This window comes from Mirounga angustirostris, unplaced genomic scaffold, assembly GCF_029215605.1.
Source record: "Mirounga angustirostris isolate CCGP_5_RB_7025 unplaced genomic scaffold, mMirAng1.0.hap1 SCAF_14, whole genome shotgun sequence".
Lineage (NCBI taxonomy): Eukaryota > Metazoa > Chordata > Mammalia > Carnivora > Phocidae > Mirounga > Mirounga angustirostris.
In genome coordinates, this window is record NW_026991722.1 from 65,077,557 (window position 1) to 65,099,728 (window position 22,172).

The window sequence follows — 22,172 nt, forward strand, 5'->3', positions numbered from 1 at the left end:
TGGCAGCCTGGCTTCTGTCAGCCCCTGGCTCCCTGAGGCTTCCTCTGGCAAGGGCCCCAGGACTTCCTCACTGCGCAGTCCACAGGCTGGCGGCCTCTCAGCCCCGCTCTCTTTCTTCGTTGGCAGCACCTCCATGTCCCACCCTGCCAGGGCAGCCCCCTGACCCGGTCGAAGGCAAAGCCAGAGCTGGTCTTGGTTCTTCCTGCCCCGTCTGCACTGGCTCTTCCTCCTCTCCCTGCGTCCCTCATGCAGCACGGGGTGATGGCACCAGCTGGAGAACGAGCAGAGATGAAGGTAGCCTGGCTCAGGCGGTACTTGCTAGATAGCTGTTTCCTGGGTGATTGGAACACGTTCTTGCAGAAGGGCTCCTTGGGGCACCCTACATGCCTCTCAGAGGATCAGAGCGCAAAGGGCTGCCTGACAGCGGAGGTCATAACTGAGGCCCAGAGAAAGAAGTCATTTCTTCAGAGGGCATTTTCCAAGCAGGCCTGACTTGGTTAGGAATCCCCTTTTGCCCCACACTCTGCTTTGTGTTCCTCCCCCAGTCCCCTCCCTCTGCAGTCCGGATCACACTAGCTATCCCCGTGTTCGTGCCAGACTGAGCTCCTTGCAGGCTGGTCTGTCCTGGCACCCAGCCCTGGCCCGGCCCACAATAGACCTTCGTTCCATAACTGATGAATGGGTGGAGAACAGTAAACCCCTTGCCTAAGCCACCCAGTGCACAGCAGGTTTGATGTAGGAATACCCCCATCTCCCCAGTGGGGCTCCTAATGACCAGCTCCGCAACAGGCCCTGTACGGCCTGCAGCCTTCTGCCTTATCACTTTCCCTCCCCTTGTGAGGTGGACCTCGGTCTCCAGATTATTCTACCAGTGTGGCCATGGCCCCTGTCTTCTCTCCACTGTTACATGCTCATGGTCCCTAGGGCTGATCTGGGCCTTCAGCCCGCTCACTCCTCTCTCCCTCCCTGAGCAACAGGAGCCCACTCCGCACCTTCATCTTGTCTGTGCAGACCCCAAATCTCTCCTGTCCACCCACACCTCTGTCCTGAGTCTCAGAGCCCCACAGCCAGCTGCCTCCTCCTGTCAAAATAGTGGAATCCCCTACCGCCCCCCCAAAGGAGGTGCCTCTGTGCCAACAGGCTGCCTTCAGGCCACCCCTACCAGCTCCAGCCAGCAGCCTGCAGGAATGTGGCCAGACCCCACTGGGCTGAGGCAAGGAGGTGAGGGCAAGGCACTAGGAGGGACTAAGTGATTTCAGTTTACAGCCACGGAGGAAGGGTAGGAGGAAAGGGCCTGTTGCTGAAAGAATCATGGTCAAGGGAAGGTTAGTATGAAAGATGGAGCCAGGGCGCCTGGGTGGCTCAGTTGGTTGGGCGACTGCCTTCAGCTCAGGTCATGATCCTGGAGTCCCGGGATCGAGTCCTGCATCGGGCTCCCTGCTCAGCAGGGAGTCTGCTTCTCCCTCTGACTCTCCCCCCTCTCATGTGCTCTCTCTCATTCTCTCTCTCAAATAAATAAAATCTTAAAAAAAAAAAAAAAGAAAGAAAGAAAGAAAGATGGAGCCAGAAAAGAATGGGCTGAAGCCACAGTCAAGGGGGTAGAGGTGTAGGATGGGGGCAGCAGGAAGGAGGAGCAAGATCCCACCCTTACCCCTTCAGAAAGCTATACATCCCTCAGGGCTGCCTAGGCTGAGAGAGCTCTTTGGGCGCCCGATTCCTTGCCTGACACGGCATGGTGAATAAATGAGCAGGTAGCTTCAAAGCCCTGCTCTGCCACTTCTACTTCTTGGTCTGTAAGATGGAGATATTGGTCCCTGTGCATAGGGGATTATGTGAGATTAAATGAGACAGGAAGGGGGCTCAGATGGTTAAGCGTCTGCCTTCGGCTCAGGTCATGATCCCAGGGCCCTGGGATCGAGTCCCGCATCGGGCTCCCTGCTAGGCGGGGAGCCTGCTTCTCTCCCTCTGCCTCTGCCTCTCTCTCTGACTTTCATGAATAAATAAATAAATAAGATTTAAAAAAAAATAAATGAGACAGGAAGGATCATTATTCCATCTGCCTTTCCACACTCGAGAGTGGGGCTCTCTGCTCCCAAGAACTCCCTGCCACCTTCCCCATCTGCGCCCTGCCTCTCCTTGATCCAAGACACATGAGCCCCAGTGACAGGGCATGTACACATTACCAGGTCTGGTGAGGAGTCCTGGATCCCATTTCCACAGAAGACTGTTCCTTCTGGAAAACTTTAAATAGGCTTTCAGGACCTCCTTAGATCTGCCCCTAGGTTGGCAAAGCGATGCCTGTTTAGAACAGGTGACTTTCGGGGTGCCTGGGTAGCTCAGTCAGTTAAGCTTCCAACTCTTGATCTCAGCTGAGGTCTCGATCTCACAGTTGTGAGGTCAAGCCCCGCAAAACAACAACAAAACAAGTGACTTTTTTTTTCTCTTTTTATTTGTATTTATTCTTCAGAACTTACTCCCGGGCCATAAGTTTTTGTTTCTTCAGTTTCTTCTGGGATATCTTTTTCTTCTGTGCAACCTCCTCTTCTGGTTTAGCAACAATCTGCTCTTTTTCAGTAAGGATCATCTCAATGTGGCAGGGAGAGCTCATGTATGGGTTAATCCGACCATGAGCCCTGTACGTTCTACGCCGCATCTTGGGGGCTTTTTTCACCTGGATGTGCTCAATGACCAGAGAATCAACATCTAAACCCTTAGTTCAGCATTACTCTCTGCATTTTTAAGCATGTGCAGTAAAAATTCAGCGTTCTTCTTGGGCCACCAACCCTGTGTCCAGCCCCACTGTTTGGCCTGGGCACACCTACCAACTCCACCATTGTAGCGACGGAATGGCACACACTGCTTCTGTAAAGTGATGTCTTTCAGATACTTGGTGGCTTTTCGGATATGCATACCCTTGATGGCCTGAGCAGTTTCACGTGTGTTCTTAAAATGAACATGAAGATTTGAACCTCTTGATTTACATGATTTCGTAGGGTTTTCTGGGTCAAGCGAATAGCGAACCATTTTCAGAGGTCACCTCAGGCCGCTTAGGGGAAGAGGAAGAAAAACAAGTGACTTTTTAAATAAAATTTGAGCTTATAATATTACCTTCCAAAAAGTAGCCTGGTGAGACATTCTTCTCCCAACCTCCCTCCCCCCAAAATAATAAACTTAAGCATGAACAAAACTAGAACTTGGAGTATGTTTTGCATATCTATTCTGTTATAATGACCTGGTTTGGGCCCTGAAGGAGTTGCGTTTGCCCTGTCTTGTGTCTGAACGTTTTCACAGTTCCCAGGGCACAGTTTAAAAGCCACCCAAACTTGGGGTCCCTGGGTGGCTCAGTCGGTTTGAGCGATTGTCTTCGGCTTAGGTCATTATGTCCAGGTCCTGGGATCGAGCCCCACAGCGGGGAGTTTGCTTCTCTCTCTCTCCCTCTGCTCCCCCCCGCCCGATCATTCTCTTTCTCTCTCTTTAAATAAACTCTTTAAAAAAAATAAAAACCACCCAAATTTACAAGACATACATTTTATTAATACAGCGCTCTCTCTCTACCATATCTGAACAAGGAAGATGCTTTGGCAGGCCCCAGGCTCAGATGTCACAGGGCCTACCTGCCAGCAGCCAAGATGGGTTGCCAAAGCTTTGGCCACCATTCTGAGCCATGAGGACCTGGACACAGAGGTGACAGGGGCCTGCCCAGGGAAGTATGTTACTGGATCCCTGCTCTCGGCCTCGTTCTAGGCTGTCCCAGGGCTTGACACTGTGCACTAAAGGACATTTATGTTTGGCTGGCTGTCAGGGGAATGGTGGGGAGGGCTCCAGGAATGTTTCCAGACTGGCTTCTCCAAGGACCGCTTCCCCAGGCCTCTTGGAGTCTAGGCTGTGGAGTGTGCAGAGCTGCACTCCATCCTGTGCAAGTCGGGCCCGAAGTGTGGGCGCGGTGAGGACACGCAGCTCATGCAGCCGCTCCCAAGAGCAGGAAAAGGCATCGGGGCCCTCACCGCAGCCCCCGGACGGAGGCACACTAGGGTAGCCAGGGTGTGCCATCAGCTCAGCTGTCAGGGTGTGGCCCGTGGGTATGCCTTCCAGGGCCCGAGCTAGCGCTCCTGATACGCGGTGAGCAGACATGTGCCGACCGCAGGTGCTCAGGCCCACGAAGGCATCCGTCCACCTGTGGATGTAGGGGCATCAGCGGCGAGGACCAGCAGGGCTGTGATGGGCAGGGCTGGGGTGGGGGCGACGTCAGTGGACGCCTGAGGAACGGCCATGGCTGTCAGGTGAAGGGCCAGCAGGACCCACTGGGATATGGGCGGGATATGGGCGGGACAGGGGCGGAGGGCCTCACCGTAGGCTGTGGCGGGAGAAGGGGCCCACAGCGGCCCGGGCGTCGCGCTCCACCGCACAGGCGAAAGCTTGCGCGGGGGCCTCGAGCCACGCGCAGCGGTCCACCCCACGCTCCACCGGCAACCGTGTGAAGCGCACCCCGTTGGCCTGCAGCGTCTCTGCGAACACCTGGCACACGCCTGCGGGCGGGGAGGAGTCAGGAAGTAGCACGGCCTACTACCGGGGACCACCTCTCATCCCTACCTGGGACCACCTCTCATCCCGGGCGCCCCACCAGGGAACAACGACCCCCCAACCTGGGAGCACGTGCACGTGCTGGTGCCCGTCCACGTGAGTGGGGTCCCTGCCCAGTAATTCTCGGAAGCGTATCAGCTGGGCCTCCAGCTCTTCCTGCACCTGGAGAGAGAACGACAAGGCACCTTGAATGTCGGGAAGCAGCAACCTAGGACTCCCTCCAAGTGCCTCTGCGTGACTGCTCCAGTATGAACCAGGAAAGCATCCATCGCGCGACCCTGCCCCTAATGGCTTCACGGTACCCTCGGGATGAGCCTTGGGGGTCAACGCGAGCCTCTTCCTGCAGCCGAACCTCCGCACCTGGGGCAAGGCTACGTCTCCGGCCGCCATCGCCTCTCGAAATCCCATCTTGCCGAGGAAGAAGCCTTCGGGGCTGAGCAGCGACGAGGCGCCGGGGCGCGCCGGGCCTACGGGGCGGCCCTCGGACAGGTTGGCGTGGAGGCCCGTGGGGATTTGGTGCCTGCAGGCGGAGCGCGAACGGGAGCACTGGCGGCCGGAGCGGCGGCTCCCCAAGCCCGCCCAGACCCTGTAGGGTGCAGCCACTCACCTGCGGGCCAGCTCCGCCGCGCTCTCTGCGGCTGTGCCGTTGACCAGCAGGGACACGCTGGTCACAGCCCCTGCCAGGAAGGCCTCTACGATGCCCTCATCGCGCCGCGGGCAGTAACCAAAGTCGTCGGCGGTGACCACCAGCAGCACGCGCGGTCGAGCCATGGATTACTCCTAGGGACTGCTCAGGACTCTGGAGGACTGGATCCAAGCCCCACCCTAGACGCAGTCCGAGGCTCCGCCCCGACGCGCACGCCCCGGCGCCGCTGCGCTTGGTCTTTGTTCTCGCCACCTACCGGTCCCGGTGTGGGCCAGCAGCGATCCCCTCCCACCGCACAGTGCGCTCGCCCTAACCAAACACCATGGCTGGATATTGCAAAACGGAACTTTCAGCAACTGCAAAAACGTTATTCAGCATGAAAAATACAGGGGCGCCTGGGTGGCTCAGGCGGTTAAGCGTCTGCCTTCGGCTCAGGTCATGGTCTCAGGGCCCTGGGATCTAGCCCCGGATGGGGCTCTCTGCTCACCCTGGCGTGGGCTTCTCCCTCTCCCTCTGTCCGTCCTCCCTGCTCGTGCTCTCTCAAGTAAATACAATCTTTAAAAGAAATATGAAAAATAGGAGGAGAAAAAAACCCTGTTGGAAAAAAAAAATTATCGTACCTTTCCGTAAGTTCACCACTGTTAACTTTCTGGATAGTGTCCTTCCAATACTTTTCTAAGCAAATAAACCCGATTCCTTTTCTCCCCCACCCCAAAGTTTTGTGTTGTTTTGAGACGATAATGATCACATCAATGTTATCTCGTTCTTGTAATGTGTCATTTTTTGATAGTGACTATGAACTTTTTCAAATTGCCAAATAGGCAATGTGTAAATGAGCAAGCGGGGAAGGTGGGGGCGACTCCAGAGCCCGGTGTCGCCGCCCTGGAGAGGGCGCAGACTACATTGACTACATTTTTTTCTAGGAAGAGGCTTTTTCTTTCGTTCGTTCTTTCTTTTTCTTAAAATAAAAGTTCTAAGTTAGAAAACATTTATACCAATGGCTTCGTTTGAGGACGTGTTAGTCCCTGATTCCACAACTTGAACTCTGTGTCAGGCTACAACTTACATTTATAATCTCATTTTTTTTCCCTCTGTAGTCCAGAAAAACTTGCCTTACTGATGACTATACAAATAGTCACCATGGTTGACAGAGAGTTTTTATTGTGATGTGGCTACGCTGATGTTCCCAATGGAAAGTACAGCATTTGTGTCCAGCCCATGAGGTTGGTAATGTCATTCCTGTTTTACAGATGAGGAAACTGATGCTCAGAGGGGAGAAGTGTCTTGCCCAAAGTGAGCCTGCCAGGAGTAGTGGAGCTGGGACTGGCCTCCAAAGCTCTGGGCCTACTCTGGTTGTGCCTACTCTGGTTGTCTAGTCCCTAGCTCTCCTCTGGGTCAGGGGCAGAGAGGGCAGAGCTGAGCTTGAGCATAACAAATCATATGCTCCTCGTGGGATGTTGTACAGATCAGAGGCCTCATCGTGCTCTTCATCAAGCTCTTGGCATAAGGATTGTTGTGTTCAGTTGTGATTATTGAATTGTTGGACTTCAACTATCTTTCTCCCCTGGGAAGCTGATCCTGGAAAGCCAGAGGCCCTGATGGCAAGCAGATTGGAAAGAGGAAATTGACATTTATTCAGCACCTACTGGTATTGGAAATATTAGAGATTAGGGGGGAGTGCCTCAGTTCGTACCCCCAAGGAACACCATCTGGTAGACAAGTAGCAATACAAGTGGCAGAGTCTGGAATGGGGCTTTTGGTAATTCTGTTTGGGGTGGCAGGCCTTCTGGGAAGGCTTCTCAGAGGAGGTGACACCTGGAAGGGACATTAGTTTACTGGGCTTAGGGGGAAAGGAGGGAAAGGAGAGAGAGATACCCAGGGCTCTTATTGGAGTGCTGGGTGTGTTGTACGCAGATTTGGTTTAATCTCCATACTCCCATATGGAAGGACGCTCAGTTATTTATAGAGGAGGAGCAGATGATCAGAGAGGTTGAGTCACACTGTCAGGAAACAGCAGAGCTAGGAATTGAAGCTAGGTCTATGCCTTAGAACTGGGACTCGTACGCTGCGCTCAGGGACACCGCAGAGGGGGGAGGGCTGAAGACCACCCCCACCCCCAATCCCCACTGGGGTTGTCCACGCTGGGGGAGGGGAGAACCCTAGGTAGGAGCAGTCAGAGAGCAGGAGCCCAGGAAACGCAGCGACCAGAGTGGAGTCGAGGAAAGTGCTTCTGTCACCAGAGGAGGCCGTGGCTTTGACCCTTTAGGGCTCCCCTCAGGTGCGCAGCCTGACTCCTCCTGGCTTGTGGGAGCAGTCAGAAGCATTCCCTGACACCACTGCGAATGTGGGCGGGGCAAAGACAGAGCGGCGAGGGAGGGGCCGGTCTGGGTCCCGACCCCAGCCATTGTGTCGGATGGGGGGCTAGAAGGCATTGCGAGCCAATCAGGACGTAGCATGTAAATGAGCAAGCGGGGAAGGTGGGGGCGACTCCAGAGCCCGGTGTCGCCGCCCTGGAGAGGGCGCAGACTACATTGACTGGCACCGAGCGAGGCGCGGACTCTGGTGAGCAGGTCTGCTCTGGGCCAGGGGCAGACGCCAGGGAGTTTTGGGTCTAGGAGGAGGGAGGGTCGGACACACTCAGGCCCAGAGATGGTCGGAGACAGCATGCGGACGTCCTTGGGGACCCCACCCCCGACGACTCTGGACACGGACGGTGCGCAGACGCCCAGGGGACGCCGAGCAGCGGAAGGGCCCGACGCGTGAAGGACGTGGGGTGAGGGGAGCGAGGGACCCGCGGACCCCGGGACCGCTGACGCAGTGGCTGACAGACGAAGGGAGAGTTGGACTCACGGAGGCCTAGGGAGACCCTCACGCCATCTCCCCGCCCGGCGCAGAGAGGCATCAGTGGCTGCGCTGCGGAACCCGAGAGGAGGAGGATAGCCGGCCGGTGCATCCTCACCATGACCAGCTGCCGCCACCATTCCGGATACTTGGCAGACGACGAGGCCGGCCACACCACCTACGTGGCCCGGGTAAGTGTGTCCGGCAGGGCCCTGACTCCCAAGATGCCCCAGAATGTTCTCCACCAGCTCCAGCACCCCAGATCACAGCCCCCCTTTCTCAGTGCCTATTGACCTCATCTCTGAGCCTCTTAGTGACATCCTTATCACCTTGACCACTCCTCTGACCGCCCGCTGGGCCCTAGTCACCTGCAATTTCATTCACCGTGTCCCCTGACCTCTAGCAGCTCTGGAGGAGCTTGGTAGAGTGGTACCCGAGTGGGAGCATGGAGTCTACTCAGGGCCCAAGCCTCAAAGTTTCAGAAGCAGCCACGGGGGGCCCAGGGGTCAGGACTACAGGTGGTCTGTATAGTGGAGACAGGGCTGGTCTGCTCAAAGTACAGATGAGGAGCCCAAGTAGGACTCAGAGGGGTTTGTGATTGCCCATTCCTGCCCTGTGTGAGGGCAGAAGTGGGCTTGCAAGCTCCCTAGCCACATCTTGTATATATGAAATCTATGTGTCAGGGAAGCATCAGGGTGACCCGAAATCGATCCCTACTTCGCAGAAGAGGAAACTGGATCTCAAGAGGGGCCATCGTGCCCAGGTGTCAGCCTGCAGTGGCAGAGCTAGGGTCCAAATCCAGGAACTTCCTGACTCCAAAGCACACTTCCTTCCACTGCCCACTCCCACTTAGTTCTTGGCACCCTAGGAGGACCTGCAGGGACGCTACCCCTGTGGAACATCCCTGCCCTATGTGACATGCCTGTCTGCTCTGGTGCAGCCGCCTAAGAAGCCACTGTTCCCGGAAATGGGGCAAGCCTCCAAGTTGGGCCACATGCCGCACCCACCATCGAGGTACACCCCCACAGACAGCTTAAGGCTCCGTGGCCACCGACGAAACCCAAGGGACCCTCGGCCCTTTGGTAGCTTCCTGGATTTCCTCGTCGAGGGTCAGGTGCTAGACAGCCTACAGACGGTGGTGGAAGAGGCAACTGAGCGCATGACCACTATGAAGACAGAGGCTGGGGTGCCACTGGTGGAGGTGCAGGACCCGATAGAGGTGCCAAGGGGTGGGCGGCGGGTGCGCGCCCGGCCCAGCCTCAGTACCGCGCACAGGCACCGGGCCCGGCCCAGCCTCTGCACTGGGTGGCCCAACAACTACCCATCCTCCTCCAGTTCCACATCTGACTCCCATAGCAGCTTCACAGCTGGCTGGCTGGGCTCCCACGGCCAGGACAGTGACCTGGGCACCCGTGGCAAGGGCTCACTGCCATCCATGAGGGACAGGCTTTTGCTGGAGAAGAACCTCAAACGGCTGCTGAAGCTGGAGAACAGAGGGGTGAGATCTAGGGCCATGGCCCAGGGTGGGCGGGATGGACCCCAGTCCAGAGCCCAGGGCCAGGGTTAGGCCTTGCTTGGCTGCTCTTGGATGCCCCTGAAAGCCCCCCTCTCTCTGCAGAAAGGCCTGGGTCAGTCCTGCTTCCGGAGGGACTCCCTGCTGTGGGACTCACTGGGCAGCCAGGCCAGCAGCCAGTGGACCCAGACCCAGGAGCCACCTCTGTCCTGGTTCTCAGGCCTGCTGGACTCAAGTACAGGGACACCGCAAACATCAGAGCCCGGGCCTGGAGAACAGGAACTGACCTTCCTCAAGCGAGGGTTTGATAAGGAGATCAAGTCCTTGTTGAGCCAGCCAGCGTCCTTTGACCTGCCTGGCTACTGTTCATTCCGTGAGCCCTATCAGACCCTGGACTTCCTGGCTGAGCACCACCTCTTCCCCGCCCTGCAGAGTGTGGTCCGCCAGGCTGTGGACAAGCTCAGTGGAGCCTGCCGCCATGATGGCTGCCCTCTCTTCCCATCAGAATGGGAGCCCCCAACAGAGCCCAATTCTGACTCCACAACAGGCTCCAAGCCAGCCACACCCACCGACGGGGAGGAGCCCTACGATGTGCTTCCCACCCAAGTCTCCAGCTCCAAGATGATTCCAAGAAAGAGCACCAAGGGCAGAGGACGGGCCCAGCCCAAGGAAGGTGGTTCCCCTGTGTCTAGTACCCAAGTGGCCACCAGATTCAGGATCGAGGTGACACCCACAGAAGAACCCAAGGTTCCCTCACCCCACCCCAGACAGGAGGCTCCTGACCAGGACCCTGAAGTACAGAGACCACACATACCTTCTTCTGGGCCCCTGAGCTCCAGCCAGAAGGCCCATCCCTGGTGGAGCATGCACCCCACCCTGCCTGCCCCTAGGATCGTGGTGGAAGGGTCCTCCAGCCAGACCCAGCCCACCACCCGGGGCATAGCTCCTCTCACCTCCCCCTGCCCTGGCTTCTCCCACCACCTTCCTGTGCTCTCGCCACTTGCCTCCTCGGTAAGAAGCTTCTCCCCATCTCCTGTTTCACTGTACCCAGACAAGACCTCAAGGGTGGGGCTAGGAAGCTTAAGGAAAGATCTGCATGGGAAAGGCTCCTTCAACTACCACCTTTAGCAACCACTGTCCCAGGTATCTTGCCCTGCGCAGTGGAAACCACCTGAGCAGGTGACAAGCTGATGGGGAGCAGAAATCCTGGCCTAGCTACTGCCAGGTGTGGTCAAAGATGAATAAAGCCTATTTTTTATCCTGGGTATTTTTGTAATGTTTGCATGTGAATCTCAGAGGCCCTTCTATGTGGGCAGCGTCCTGTCCCTTGTGGACAGCAGCCTAAGCCAGAGTGGGGCTCTGCATCCTAGGTCCAGCTCCCTCTGCTTCCACTACCTAGGCCAGGACTCTCCAGTGTGTCTGCTGAGAGGGAGTTACTCAGGAAGGGTATGGAGAAGACAAAGGTGGCTTCACCCTGGTAGGTCCCCACCACAGCCCCTGACTCTCGTCTCACCCATCAAGGCCCAGGCAGGATTCCCTCCTCTGAACCTTAGCCTGGGGGAGAACCTACCAGAGCCCAGGTTATCCAGGCTCCAGTTTGGCTGACGCCATGACTGACGTCACCAGCCTTGCCGCAGGCCTGACTGGTGTGGTCAGCGTGAGGAGGCCATTGTGGTAAGTGTGAGGGTGCGGCTGACACGCAGGACGTGTGCTCAAGCTGTGGACTGAGCATAGCAGATGGGGCAAGGCCGTACGGCTAGTGTGACGACAAGCGTGGCATCTGTGTGGGTGACGTGGAGGGTGTTCTGGGTGTGAGGGGCACCCTAAGGCATTGGGAGTGGCATGACGTGTCTCCCTTTCCCTCCCCGACTGTTGCACAGAGCCCCAATTACAAGTTCATGAGGAAGAAGCCACTACCCTCCATCTCCTCCAAGTCTACCATATCCCACCTCTCCAACCCCTTGTACGAGGAGCTCGTCAGCTACTTGGTGGAGCAGGTCGTGTCCTTGCTCATCTACAAGTACAAGTTCGAGAAGAACCTCTCCAAGCAGCTGGGCTTCATCTCCTTCCCTGTCACTGAGACGCTCATGGACCTCTTCCTGGGCTTCAAGAAGGTGAAGGGCTCCCGCATCTGCCTGTCCTCAAAGATCGACTGGAGCTGTCTGCTGCGCAGGCTGGAGGAGGCCGAGTGGGCCCGGCAGCTGTCCAGACAAGCATCCCAGCATGACTCCGCCTCCCAGCGCAGCTCCCACCACGGCACCATCCACTGTGGGGCCCCGCACCACGGGGCCCCCCACCACGGGGCGCCCCACAGCAGCATGGAGTCCCTCTCCACGCTGCTGGAGCCGGCCACCCAAGCGGATCAGGAGGAGGCCACGGAGTTCAGCTTTGACAGTGAGTTTCCCGATTCTCAGCTGCCCACGGCTCCGGAGGATACTACAGCCGAGGAGCAGGAACCCGCGAGCCAGCAAGAGCCCAAGCCCTCCGTGTTCTCCGGCCCAGGCATGGGCTCTCATCAGCATCAGGAAGTAGTAGACATGGACAGTCAGAGTGATGAGGAGGAAGAGGATGAGCAGGAGGAGGAGGATTTCCTAGGGGAAAATGGCCCATCCCAGAGCTCCCCCAAGCCTCAAGTGGAGATGGGGCTCAGCCACTCCACAAACGTGGGCCGCAGCGACCCTCCGTGAGGCCCCCTGTAAGCTGCACCCAGCACTTGATTCCCTGCTCCTCTCTTGCTCCAATGGACTGCTGCCCTGCCCCCCCGCCCCCAGCCGGTCCCTGCCCTGAGCAGAGGTCAGGGTGGGCTGGATGCCCACGAGGAGCTCTGCTGGCCTGTCAGGGGAGCCAGTGGGGGAAATAAAGCTAGTGTTGATGGAGCACAGTTTTCTCGACCAGAGATTGCAGCCCCACTTCTGCAGGCCTGAGCACCTGCCCTGGAGTAACACCTCCGGCAGGCCTTCCTGACAGCTGCCGTGCTCCGACCCCCTGACCTAACGTGCTCTGCTTGAATACAAGTCCCTGCTCCGGGCTCTTCCTCCACTCCAGTGTGCACCTTCCTGGCTCTTCCAGCCTCTTAGGACTCATGGTCTCTTTCCCTAACAGTCCCTGTGCATCATGGTCCTGCTTCCAGAGGGCTCCTCCTCTGCCAGGGCAGCATCATGCTCCCTCTGACATGCTGCACCCTCACGTTCCTCTCGGGGAACCATGCAGTCGCCCTTTCCTGATGCCCCCTGTCTTTCTAATTTGTATTTCCCATCTCCAACTCCCGAATCTGGAGGGTCCAAGCTAGGTCCCATGAGGGCTGCCGGTCTGGCAAACTGTGAGTTGGCTGCCCCAGGCTGGCCATGTGATTACCCCCTTTCAGCAGTGCCCCTGGGCCAGACAGCTCTCTCTGGAAGGGTCTGCAGACTTGGCTGCTGTTGTGATTGGCAGGTCTCATCTCCAAGGTTCTCCTGGGGCTTCTGGCCATCCTGTGCCACCAGCTCAGCACCCTCTCCCTCTCTGCCTTCCCAGGGCAGCCTTTTTGTTCCCCAATCCAGGCATCTTCACCCAGGGATCCGCTTGACCTCTCACCACCACCCTGTCACCCTTGTGGCCAAGAGAGCATGTGAAGATGCTCCACTCTGCCTTGCTGTGTAGGCTGCCAGTGCAGGGAGACTGGCAGGTGTCCCACACCTCCCCCTGGATCCCGCCTGGGTGAATCCCACCAGAGCCCAAGTCTGCTGAACCCAGCCTGACCGTGCTCAGTGGCCCACGTGTGAAGACAAAGCGATTATAGAGCTGCTCCGGAGCCGGGCAGGGAGGACCTTCCACACCACATCCATGCTCTGCAATTCGGGAGGAAACACTTCCTCTGCTCCAGTCAAGAGGGACCGGGGCCCTAAGGTGGGTGGGTCAGGGACCCATTGTTCCAGAAAGCTCTTGTGGCAAGGATCTTTTAGGGCATATGCTCAGCTCATAAGGCCCATTCCCTGAGGCCACCCACTGCCACCACCACTGTAGTGTAGGGCCACAACATTCTTGTACCTTCTTGCCATACCACTTGGCCACAGTTGATTAGCCCTCTTGATACATCCCTATTCCAAGCCAGGCCAGTCAGGTATTTTTTCCCCAGGAGCTGGTAATTGGGATGGACCGAGAGATTTTTTTTTAAGTTTATTTTTAGTAATCTCTCCACCTAACGTGGGGCTTGAACTCACAACCCGGAGATCAAGAGTCACATGCTCTTCCAAATGAGCCAGCCAGGAGCCCCAAGATAGACTGGGAGATTCTGGCGCAATTTGCACTGATCGCTAAAGACCAGTGTGGACAGTGTGGCGCGGCCATCTCCCAGCCCTCCCCAGAGAGGCAAGAAATTCTGTCTGGGGCGCCTGGGTGGCTCAGTTGGTTAAGTGACTGCCTTCGGCTCAGGTCATGATCCTGGAGTCCCGGGATCGAGTCCCGCATCGGGCTCCCTGCTCAGCAGGGAGTCTGCTTCTCCCTCTGACCCTCCCCCCTCTCGTGTGCTCTCTCTCTCTCATTCTCTCTCTCTCAGATAAATAAATCTTAAAAAAAAAAAAAGAAAGAAACTCTGTCTGCATAAAAGAGCCTGGGGCAGGGGGGGAAGAAAAGAGCCTGGAGGGGAGCCCTAGGGCTCTGAGACACGGTAGCCTGCACGATACCTGCCAACTTTCCAAGGCTCTCTGCCAAGTCCTCAAGGGGGGGGGAAGAGAACATATCCCCACCTTGGCCTCAGAAGCACATATCTAGAGAATGTGAAGCAAGAAACACTAGTCCTCTTGCAGCTTGTGCTCTGAAGTCCCAAAACAGCATTTCTGTGCCATTTTCTTGGTCAAAGCAAATTGCCATGCCGGCCCAGATTCAGTGTTTTGATGAGAGAGTCCATGTCTTGATGAGAGAAGCAGCTTACACCTATGGGGATGGGAGGAATTGTTCCTAGCCATATTTGGAGGCCAGCTTACCACCCCCCCGCTCCCCGCCCCGTAGCTGATTGCACCTTGAGCAATCCCTGGAACCAAGTTGAGCAGATGAGCATGTGAACCTGAAGACAATCTGTGACTGGAAAGTGGAGGTCTGTGGAGACACCATAATCCGCCCTGAGCATCTGCCCATAGGGTGAGCTGGGGAAGGTGGTCTGCAGGGGGTAGGCAGGGAAAGGGAATAGCTGTGAGAAGGCATGAGGCCCTGAGAAAGTTGAGGGACAACCACGTTGGCTTCTCTTACTCCAGTTCTGGGGTCTTTGCTATACTTGGAATCCTGTTTTTGCCTGTGGGGGAGATTGCCTGCTGTGTCCTCACCATCCTCTGGTCTTATATGCAGTAGGAAGCTGTTGGCAGCTTTAAGCAGGTGCTTGGCATGATTTGATATATATATATATTTTAAGATTTTAAGTAATCCCTACACCCGCATGGGGCTCAAACTCACAACCCGGAGATCAAGAGTTGTATGCTCCACCGACTGAGTCAGCCAGACACCCCTGATTAAAAAAAAAATTTTAAAGTAGGCTCCACACCCAACGTGGGTCATGAACTCATAACCCCTGACATCAAGAGTCACATGCTCTACTGACTGAGCCAGCCAGGTGCCCCCTGATATATGCTTTCTAAGGTATAAATCATTTCCCTGTGTGGAGAGTGATTTGGAGGGGACTGAGCAGTGGAAGTACTGAAATCTATCAGGAGGCAATGGTCCATATCTGGAGAGGCAATACCGATATCGATAGATATCCATCTGGAGAGTGTCTTGGATTAGGGTGGTGATAAGGAAAGCAGGAGAGATGCTTTACAATCTGTTTTGGATTTAGAGCCATCAAGATGTGTTGGATGAGATGTGAGAAATGTGGTAAAGAGAGGAATTAAAGATAAGTCCCAATTTGGGGGCTGAATCAAGGCAAATGGAGGTGCCATTACTGAGACTCAGAAGCCTTGGGGAGAGGGGGGAGAAGTTTGAGGGAGGAGACCAAGAATTCTGCTCTGGACATATTAAGTCTGAGATGCTTGTTGGTATGCCCAAGAGGACATATCCATTGCTTCCCAGATTATACTCTAGCCCCTCCACCGTGGAGTGGAGGCCCCTCAAGTGAGTGCAGGGTCTGCCATTGCCAGGGCAGACCTTTAGCAATTTAGACACCCTAAACCCTGAAAAGATCAAGTGTCTTATCCCATATGTAATTCAAAATAGAAACACTATTAAACACAAAAACCCCCAAATTACATGTTGCTGTAATTAAAATGACTTTACTCTGGATTTTTTTAATGCAAAATTCTGAATGATTTAATTAAACTTTTCTCCCTGCTTTGTTGGTGCCTCAAGTGCATGGGTAGTCAGCCCATTGAGTAATGTAGCCCAGAGCCAGTTCCCCAGTGGCCCCCAGCACAGGGCCTGGAGTTAAGTCAACATAAGAATGTTCCACAAATGAATAAATAAACAGTCGTATAAGTTTTCCTCCCTTGAAGATTGAGCTGACAGCCCTCTGAGAAGGCACTGAGACAGCGACCCACTCATATCGGAAACCTGGCACACTTAGTACCCACAGTCATTTGGTCTCCCAGGGTTCTGGTTTCCTAAGACACTTTGGGGCTTTCTGGTGAGAACCTATCATTATCCTCAACACCACAGATCCCTGCTGCCCTCTGCTGCCCAATGGCCGAGTGCATGTGATTCTGCCCTGGAAAGAGTCAGTGAGTTGCCAGGGGAATTAAAAAACCCCAGGGTCCAGGGACTGAGGTGACCCATTCTCAGAAAGGTGGCAATGACCGAATGACTGGGGAATTAACTAATCCTGGGATCTAGGGACTGAAGAACCAAGTTATCCAGTATCTGAGATCCATCGACCTCGTGACCACAAAATCTAGTGGTCCAGGAACCCTGAAGCTGAGGACCCAGAGTTGAGAGGAAAGATCGTGATTGAAAGCCCGACGATCCAAGATCAAGGGGTTTTGTGAACACGTGCCCGCAGGGTCCTGGGATCCCCAGCCAGGTGTCCAGGGTTTCAGCGGCCCCTGGGTGGGTCGCCCGAAACTACAGCGCCGCTCCGCAGCGTCTCTCTAACCTCTCGGCGCCGCACCAACCTTCCCTTAGCATTCATTGGTGAGTCCTTGGAAGCGTGGACCAATCAAAGCCCTCCTCGTGTCTCCAGCCCCCTCCCAGTCGCCGCTCTGGAAAGCCGGGGGCGGGTCCACTCAATGCCGACCCAATGGCAATGCAGGCGGAGCGCCGTGCTGGCTGGCGATTGGCTGCCCATACAGGCTCTGTCAGAGCCGGATTGGCTGGTGGCGGAGACGGAAGCGTCCCATGGGCCTGAGCTGCCGGAGCTCGGCCGGGGCGATGTGGAGCGCGGGCCGCGGCAGAGCTGCCGGACCGGCGCTTCTGGGGCTGCTGCTGACGCTCTTGGTGCCGAGCAGCGGTGCCGCCAAGACCGGCGCAGGGCTCGTGACCTGCGGGTCGGTGCTGAAGCTGTTCAACACGCAACACAGGGTGCGGCTGCACTCGCATGACATCAAATACGGATCCGGTGCGCGGGGCCCGGGACTGGGGTATTATTAGGGGGCGGAGCCCGGGGCCGGGGGTTTGAAGGTGGGGTGGTCTTGGGGGACTCTGCAGGGCTACGAGTCTGGGGGTCATCAAGGAGCCTGGCTGGGTGACCAATGGGGCCAAGGACCGGCCGTTTTAAGGGGGTCGTCGGGATATCGGGGGCGAGGAGGGTCGTCCGGGAGCTGCAGGCCAAGGGACTTGGGAGTTCAGCCAGGGGCCAAGGGCCAGAGTTGGGGGCTGGGAGTGAGCCGTTGGGGTCCCAGGATTGAGGTTGTCTTGGAAAGTTTATGGTGTCCGGGTCAAGGGTAGGGAGTTCAGAGATTGACCGCGACCTCGGGGTGGGGTGGGCTGTCGCCCCTCAGGCAGCGGCCAACAGTCGGTGACTGGCGTGGAGGCGTCGGACGACGCCAATAGCTACTGGCGGATCCGCGGTGGGTCGGACGGCGGGTGCTTGCGCGGGTCCCCGGTGCGCTGCGGGCAGGCGGTTCGGCTCACGCACGTGCTAACTGGCAAGAACCTGCACACGCACCACTTTCCGTCGCCGCTGTCCAACAACCAGGTGAGCCCTCGCCCCAGAGAGGCTCCTTGTGTGTGTGTGGGGGGGGGGGGGGGGGGCAGGGACAGAATCTAGACTCTTCCTCTCAGTGGCTCTGAGCCTCAGCTTCCTGTGTGAAATGCGAATTTCAATTAAGAAATGTTTACTGAGCACCACCTCTGCGGGGCAGCTGACAGGAAGAGAGATCTGCTGGATAGCTTATCTCCTGGGGTTGGGTTGGACCCAGGAAGGGGACTCACAAGGCCTTTGGGGTGGGGAATATGAAACCTGGCAGGGGAGGAGAAACGCAGGTTGGGTCTGGAAGGATGAGTAGTTCTCCAGGCCACAGAGGGGAGGAATTGGGGCTTTGCCCGGCCTGGGGAAGAGCTTGTGCTCCAATGGAATTCACTGGAACTGGAGGATGGAGAGGTGGAGGGGTGGAGTTGGGGTATAAGGGGGTTGTGGGGTCAGGGAGGGATTGGGGAGGAATAGAGGCTGCTTGGGGGACTTGTCAGAAGAGAGAGTATGAAATAGAGACCTATCGGCCTAGGGGTTGGATGTCATGCTGAGTGAGGCTCAGAGAGGTTAGGAAGGGGAACATGGAGGAGAGAGGAGGAGGTCTTAGCTACTTGGGTGCCAGTGGTTATCGCCCAGACAGATGGGGTAGGATGTGCATGTGTTTGAAGAGACCGTGTTGGGGAGAGCCTACTGGATGCTGGGGGTGACAGGAGTAGTGTCCCATTTTTCAGCTGTGGAAGCTGAGGCTCAGAAGGGTACAGGGAACGACTCAAGGCCCAGTGCCCTGGGTGTGAGTGCTGCTGCCAAAGTGACCACAGGGGATTCAGTGTGCCTCTGGTGAGCACTGTCCTTCTATCCCCTGCACCCATAGGAGGTGAGCGCCTTTGGGGAAGACGGTGAGGGTGACGACCTGGATCTGTGGACCGTGCGCTGCTCAGGGCAGCACTGGGAGCGAGAGGCCACTGTGCGCTTCCAGCACGTGGGCACCTCTGTGTTCCTGTCAGTCACTGGAGAGCAGTATGGGAGCCCCATCCGTGGGCAGCACGAAGTGCATGGCATGTCCAGTGCCAATACACACAACACGTGGAAGGCCATGGAAGGCATCTTCATCAAGCCCAGTGTGGATCCCTCTGCAGGTCACGATGAACTCTGAGTGCCATGGATGAGTGGATGGAGGGTAGCAGGGTGGGGCATCTGCAGGACCACTCTTGGTGGAGACTTTGGGTTTGTAGGGGTTCTCAAGTGCCTTTGTGATTAAAGAATGTTAGTCTGTGATTGTGTTTTGCTGTAAGCCTGGGGGTGACCAGGAGGTGCCAGCCTCCCTGACCTGGTTCACCATCTCTTCCTTAGTGCAAAATCTCTTGTCGCCAGCACGGAATGACAGTTCAACCCATCCAAACCTTGATGCTCTTTCAAGTATTCCAACACTGCCATCACAACACCCCTCTCCACCCTTAGATGGTCTGATGGCAGGTGACCCCAGTTCCCTAGCCCCTGAGGTCCATGAGCCTTCGTGTTAAATTCTCACACCCTAGCCTGCCTGGGCATGTGGCATCTCCAGCCCCCACTACAACTTTCCAGGGTCCCAAGGAGATAACAAAACTTCAAAAGATTTTGCAAGGGAAGGTAACCACAAAGACCTGCTACCTGTAGAGACCTGAGAAGGCTTCCTGGAAGGAGAGGCACAATTCCGGCAGGCAAAGCATTGCAACTTAAAGTCAGGAACAATAAACAGGAGGGCCCTAATAAAGGAAGGGAACAGTTAGTTTTGCTGGTGTGTAGGTGACCTCTAGAGGTTATGGGGGATACTACAGACTTCTTGGACTTGCTACCTTGGCCCAGGTGGGGCTGTATATGTAGGAGGGGAGGGGTTTAAGGGAGCTGCTGGGGGTACAGAGTGCCACTTTCTGAATGAGAATACAAGAGCCCAAGGAGAAGCTGGGGGTAGCAGCTGGTGGGAAGGGCTTGGAGGAGTGTGGGCAGAGCACCTTGCAGGTGAGAAATCAATTGGCCTTATGGGGGTGTGAGAAAAGCTCTAGCCAATTGTGAGACTTGATGAGAGGTGGCTCACACTGTAGGCCCTGGACCATTACTTCCCCACCCTTTCAACCCATGAGCTCCTGCTCTGGTCAAACATAGACCTCCTGATCCCTCCATTGCCAAACGCTTCAAGCATTGTCTACAAGTTTAAGCTCCTCTCCCATCACTTACCTGACCTGCGACATGATTGTGTACACCTAGACGAATAGCAGAAGCAAAGTGTACAGCATGTAGGATCCTTGGGGAACCAAGGCTGAAGCTGTGGGAGCACTTAAGATGGCTCTAGACAGAATGCAGGACAAGACCAAAAATTAAATTGCAGCAGCAGAGCACGCATTTACTGAACACTAAGTGTCGGGCACTTGGCCAACGATTTACACAGCATCTCATTTGCTCCTGGCAACAATTCTATGAAGCAGGTTCAATTGTCTTAATTTTGCGGAGGAGGCAGCAGGTTGGTAAAGATTTAACCCAGCTATACCTGCCTCAGAAACTTTTGCTCTCAGCCATTGGACTGAGAGAATAAAATGGGGGGGGGGGGAGCAGCGATGCACTGTAGCCTAACCCTACCCCCCCCCCCAACCCCGCACCAACACACATACATACACACACTGCAGCTGTGTGAAGGCTGAACGGTGTGTATCCTTATGGGTCATCAGCTCTGCGTAGGCACTTAATGTGTATCCACAAAGTGGATAGCAATCGCGGGGGGACTCAAGCTGGCACCCTCTTCCCCTTACCTCCCCCAGATCCACAAGGCTTCACGGGCTCCAGGACCAGATCTCTGCAGCCCAGGCCTAACCGGGTGGCTTCAGGTCAAGCCAGGCGATGAGGTGGGGTTGGTTGGGGAGCGGGGGCTACCTCAGCCGGGAAGCCCACTGGAGCCGAGTATCTTGTCCGGGAGGCACGGGGAGCGATGTCAGCACGCATAATGAAGCAGACCGCGGCCCTGCTCCACAGAGAACTAGACAGAGGGTTCGGGCGTTTTCCCAGGATCGCAGCCCTCTTCCCAGTGGGCTCAGCTGAGCGGACGGCGCCCCCCTCCGGCCTTCCAAGTGCTCTTGCCCGCGCCGCTATTAAACTCGCGGAGACTGGAGCTGAGAAAAGGCGGGCAAAATTCCTTTTGATAAGTTATGAATGGGGAGAAAGTGTTTGTAGTACTCATTGTTAAAACCACGGAGCCGGGGACTTGGCCCGCTCCCGGCCAATCGGAGCCCGGAGGCTATTTTGAAATCGTTCCTGTTTCAGCCAATAGGCGTGCAGGAGGCGAAGCCCCGCTCCGGCTCCGGCCAATGAGCGCGGCGTTATGCTAAGAAGCCGGGGGCCGGGCCCCGCCGACTGTCAGCGAGTTAAAGATGGAGCCGGCGAGCGAGAGGGCGCCACGAGGTGCGGGGTCGTCCTGATGGGGATGACGGGGGCGACCAACCGCCAGGACCTTTCTCTCGCTAACCTTCCGCGTCCTGCCCGGCCTGGTTTGGAAGGGGCGTTCCGCCGCGTGAGTAGCAGGGTCCGAGGTGAAGGGCACAGGCAGGGCGGCCCTACCCGGCGGGACTGTGCGGAGGGGCGCAGCCCGGACCCCGGGCGCCTTCTCCGGACAGGGGACTCCAGAAGGGCGGGAAGCCTCCCTTGTTCTTTTGCTTCGCTCTGGGCCGCCAGGAAGAGAATCTTTAGGACTGGAGCCCAAGCTGGGGGCTAGGGGCCAGGGATGGGGGCCTGAGCCGGCAGGGGAACGTCGTTCGGAACCGGGCCACCCTCCTTCTCTCGGAGCCGGAGACCGAGTGAGGGCGTAGGGTCGTCGGGCTGTACCCACCCTCGCTCCGTGCGCGAGTGGGCTTCGGACTGCGGTGGAGCGCGGGTCCCTCTCCTTTGTGTGTTTGCCCCCTCCCCCGTCCGCTCCCGCTCCTGGGTTGGAGCTACCCCTCAGTCTGGGGTCTCTCCCGCACCGCAATGTGGAGCGTGCTGGGGAAGGGCCGGGACATTTCTGACGACCTCCAGGACCACAGCCCTGCGGAAATCCTCCCCGCCTTGAGGTCCAGGACAGGGCCCCTAGTCCCACCCCACCCACCCACGGTTGAGCTTCCCGCCTTGAGCTTACTGGGGGCCGTAGGGGTCCCCCCAGCTGGCCCCAGGTGCTCTGACGAGGTTGCACTACTGTGCTCTGAGAAGCAGTGCAATGATATTGTCAAAGCATCTGGGACCAGCCTTGGGAACCCCTCCTTCCCCACGCTACCAACCCCCTCCCCAGGCCGGGCCCCTTGGGCCTGCAGGCCCTCCCCCCCCCCTTCCCTGGCCTCACTCCCTTCTCCATGGAAACTTGAGATCCTGGCCAGGCCTGGGCCTCTAGGGTCAGAGGGCACCCTTCCCCCAAGGCAGAGAAGCCCCACCCCAGTGGGCCTGCATTCCAGGTCTCAGATCCTCACGGACCACCACCGGACCACCACCGGGAGAGGCGCTGGCAGGCCTGC

General features: G+C 56.8%; 4 protein-coding genes and 1 pseudogene across 5 annotated transcripts; 3 read left to right on the top strand and 2 right to left on the bottom strand.

The window, feature by feature from the left end:
- Positions 1-2,269: 2,269 nt before the first annotated feature.
- On the bottom strand, positions 2,270-3,024 carry LOC123852385 (large ribosomal subunit protein uL22-like; annotated as a pseudogene).
- On the bottom strand, positions 2,909-5,400 carry YDJC (YdjC chitooligosaccharide deacetylase homolog). Of its 2 annotated transcripts, XM_064578059.1 has the most exons (5): positions 5,189-5,400; positions 4,942-5,101; positions 4,644-4,743; positions 4,349-4,526; positions 2,909-3,046 (listed from the first exon to the last, which is right to left on the bottom strand). In XM_064578059.1, the coding sequence occupies exons 1-5, from the start codon at positions 5,350-5,352 to the stop codon at positions 3,034-3,036; spliced, it is 615 nt and encodes a 204-aa protein (XP_064434129.1). In that variant the 5' UTR covers positions 5,353-5,400; the 3' UTR covers positions 2,909-3,033. The 2 variants fall into 2 exon arrangements, with proteins under 2 accessions (XP_064434129.1, XP_045742364.2); XM_045886408.3 differs by lacking the exon at positions 2,909-3,046 and having other exon boundaries at positions 4,345-4,526.
- Positions 5,401-6,264: 864 nt separating this feature from the next.
- LOC123852387 (coiled-coil domain-containing protein 116) lies at positions 6,265-11,099 on the top strand. Its single transcript, XM_045886409.3, has 3 exons — positions 6,265-8,265; positions 9,009-9,566; positions 9,687-11,099. The coding sequence occupies exons 1-3, from the start codon at positions 8,188-8,190 to the stop codon at positions 10,707-10,709; spliced, it is 1,659 nt and encodes a 552-aa protein (XP_045742365.2). The 5' UTR covers positions 6,265-8,187; the 3' UTR covers positions 10,710-11,099.
- Positions 11,100-11,137: 38 nt separating this feature from the next.
- LOC135362537 (coiled-coil domain-containing protein 116-like) lies at positions 11,138-14,574 on the top strand. Its single transcript, XM_064578060.1, has one exon. The coding sequence runs from the start codon at positions 11,480-11,482 to the stop codon at positions 12,266-12,268; it is 789 nt and encodes a 262-aa protein (XP_064434130.1). The 5' UTR covers positions 11,138-11,479; the 3' UTR covers positions 12,269-14,574.
- Positions 14,575-16,852: 2,278 nt separating this feature from the next.
- SDF2L1 (stromal cell derived factor 2 like 1) lies at positions 16,853-18,942 on the top strand. Its single transcript, XM_045886411.3, has 3 exons — positions 16,853-17,094; positions 17,477-17,673; positions 18,539-18,942. The coding sequence occupies exons 1-3, from the start codon at positions 16,875-16,877 to the stop codon at positions 18,818-18,820; spliced, it is 699 nt and encodes a 232-aa protein (XP_045742367.1). The 5' UTR covers positions 16,853-16,874; the 3' UTR covers positions 18,821-18,942.
- Positions 18,943-22,172: the final 3,230 nt, after the last annotated feature.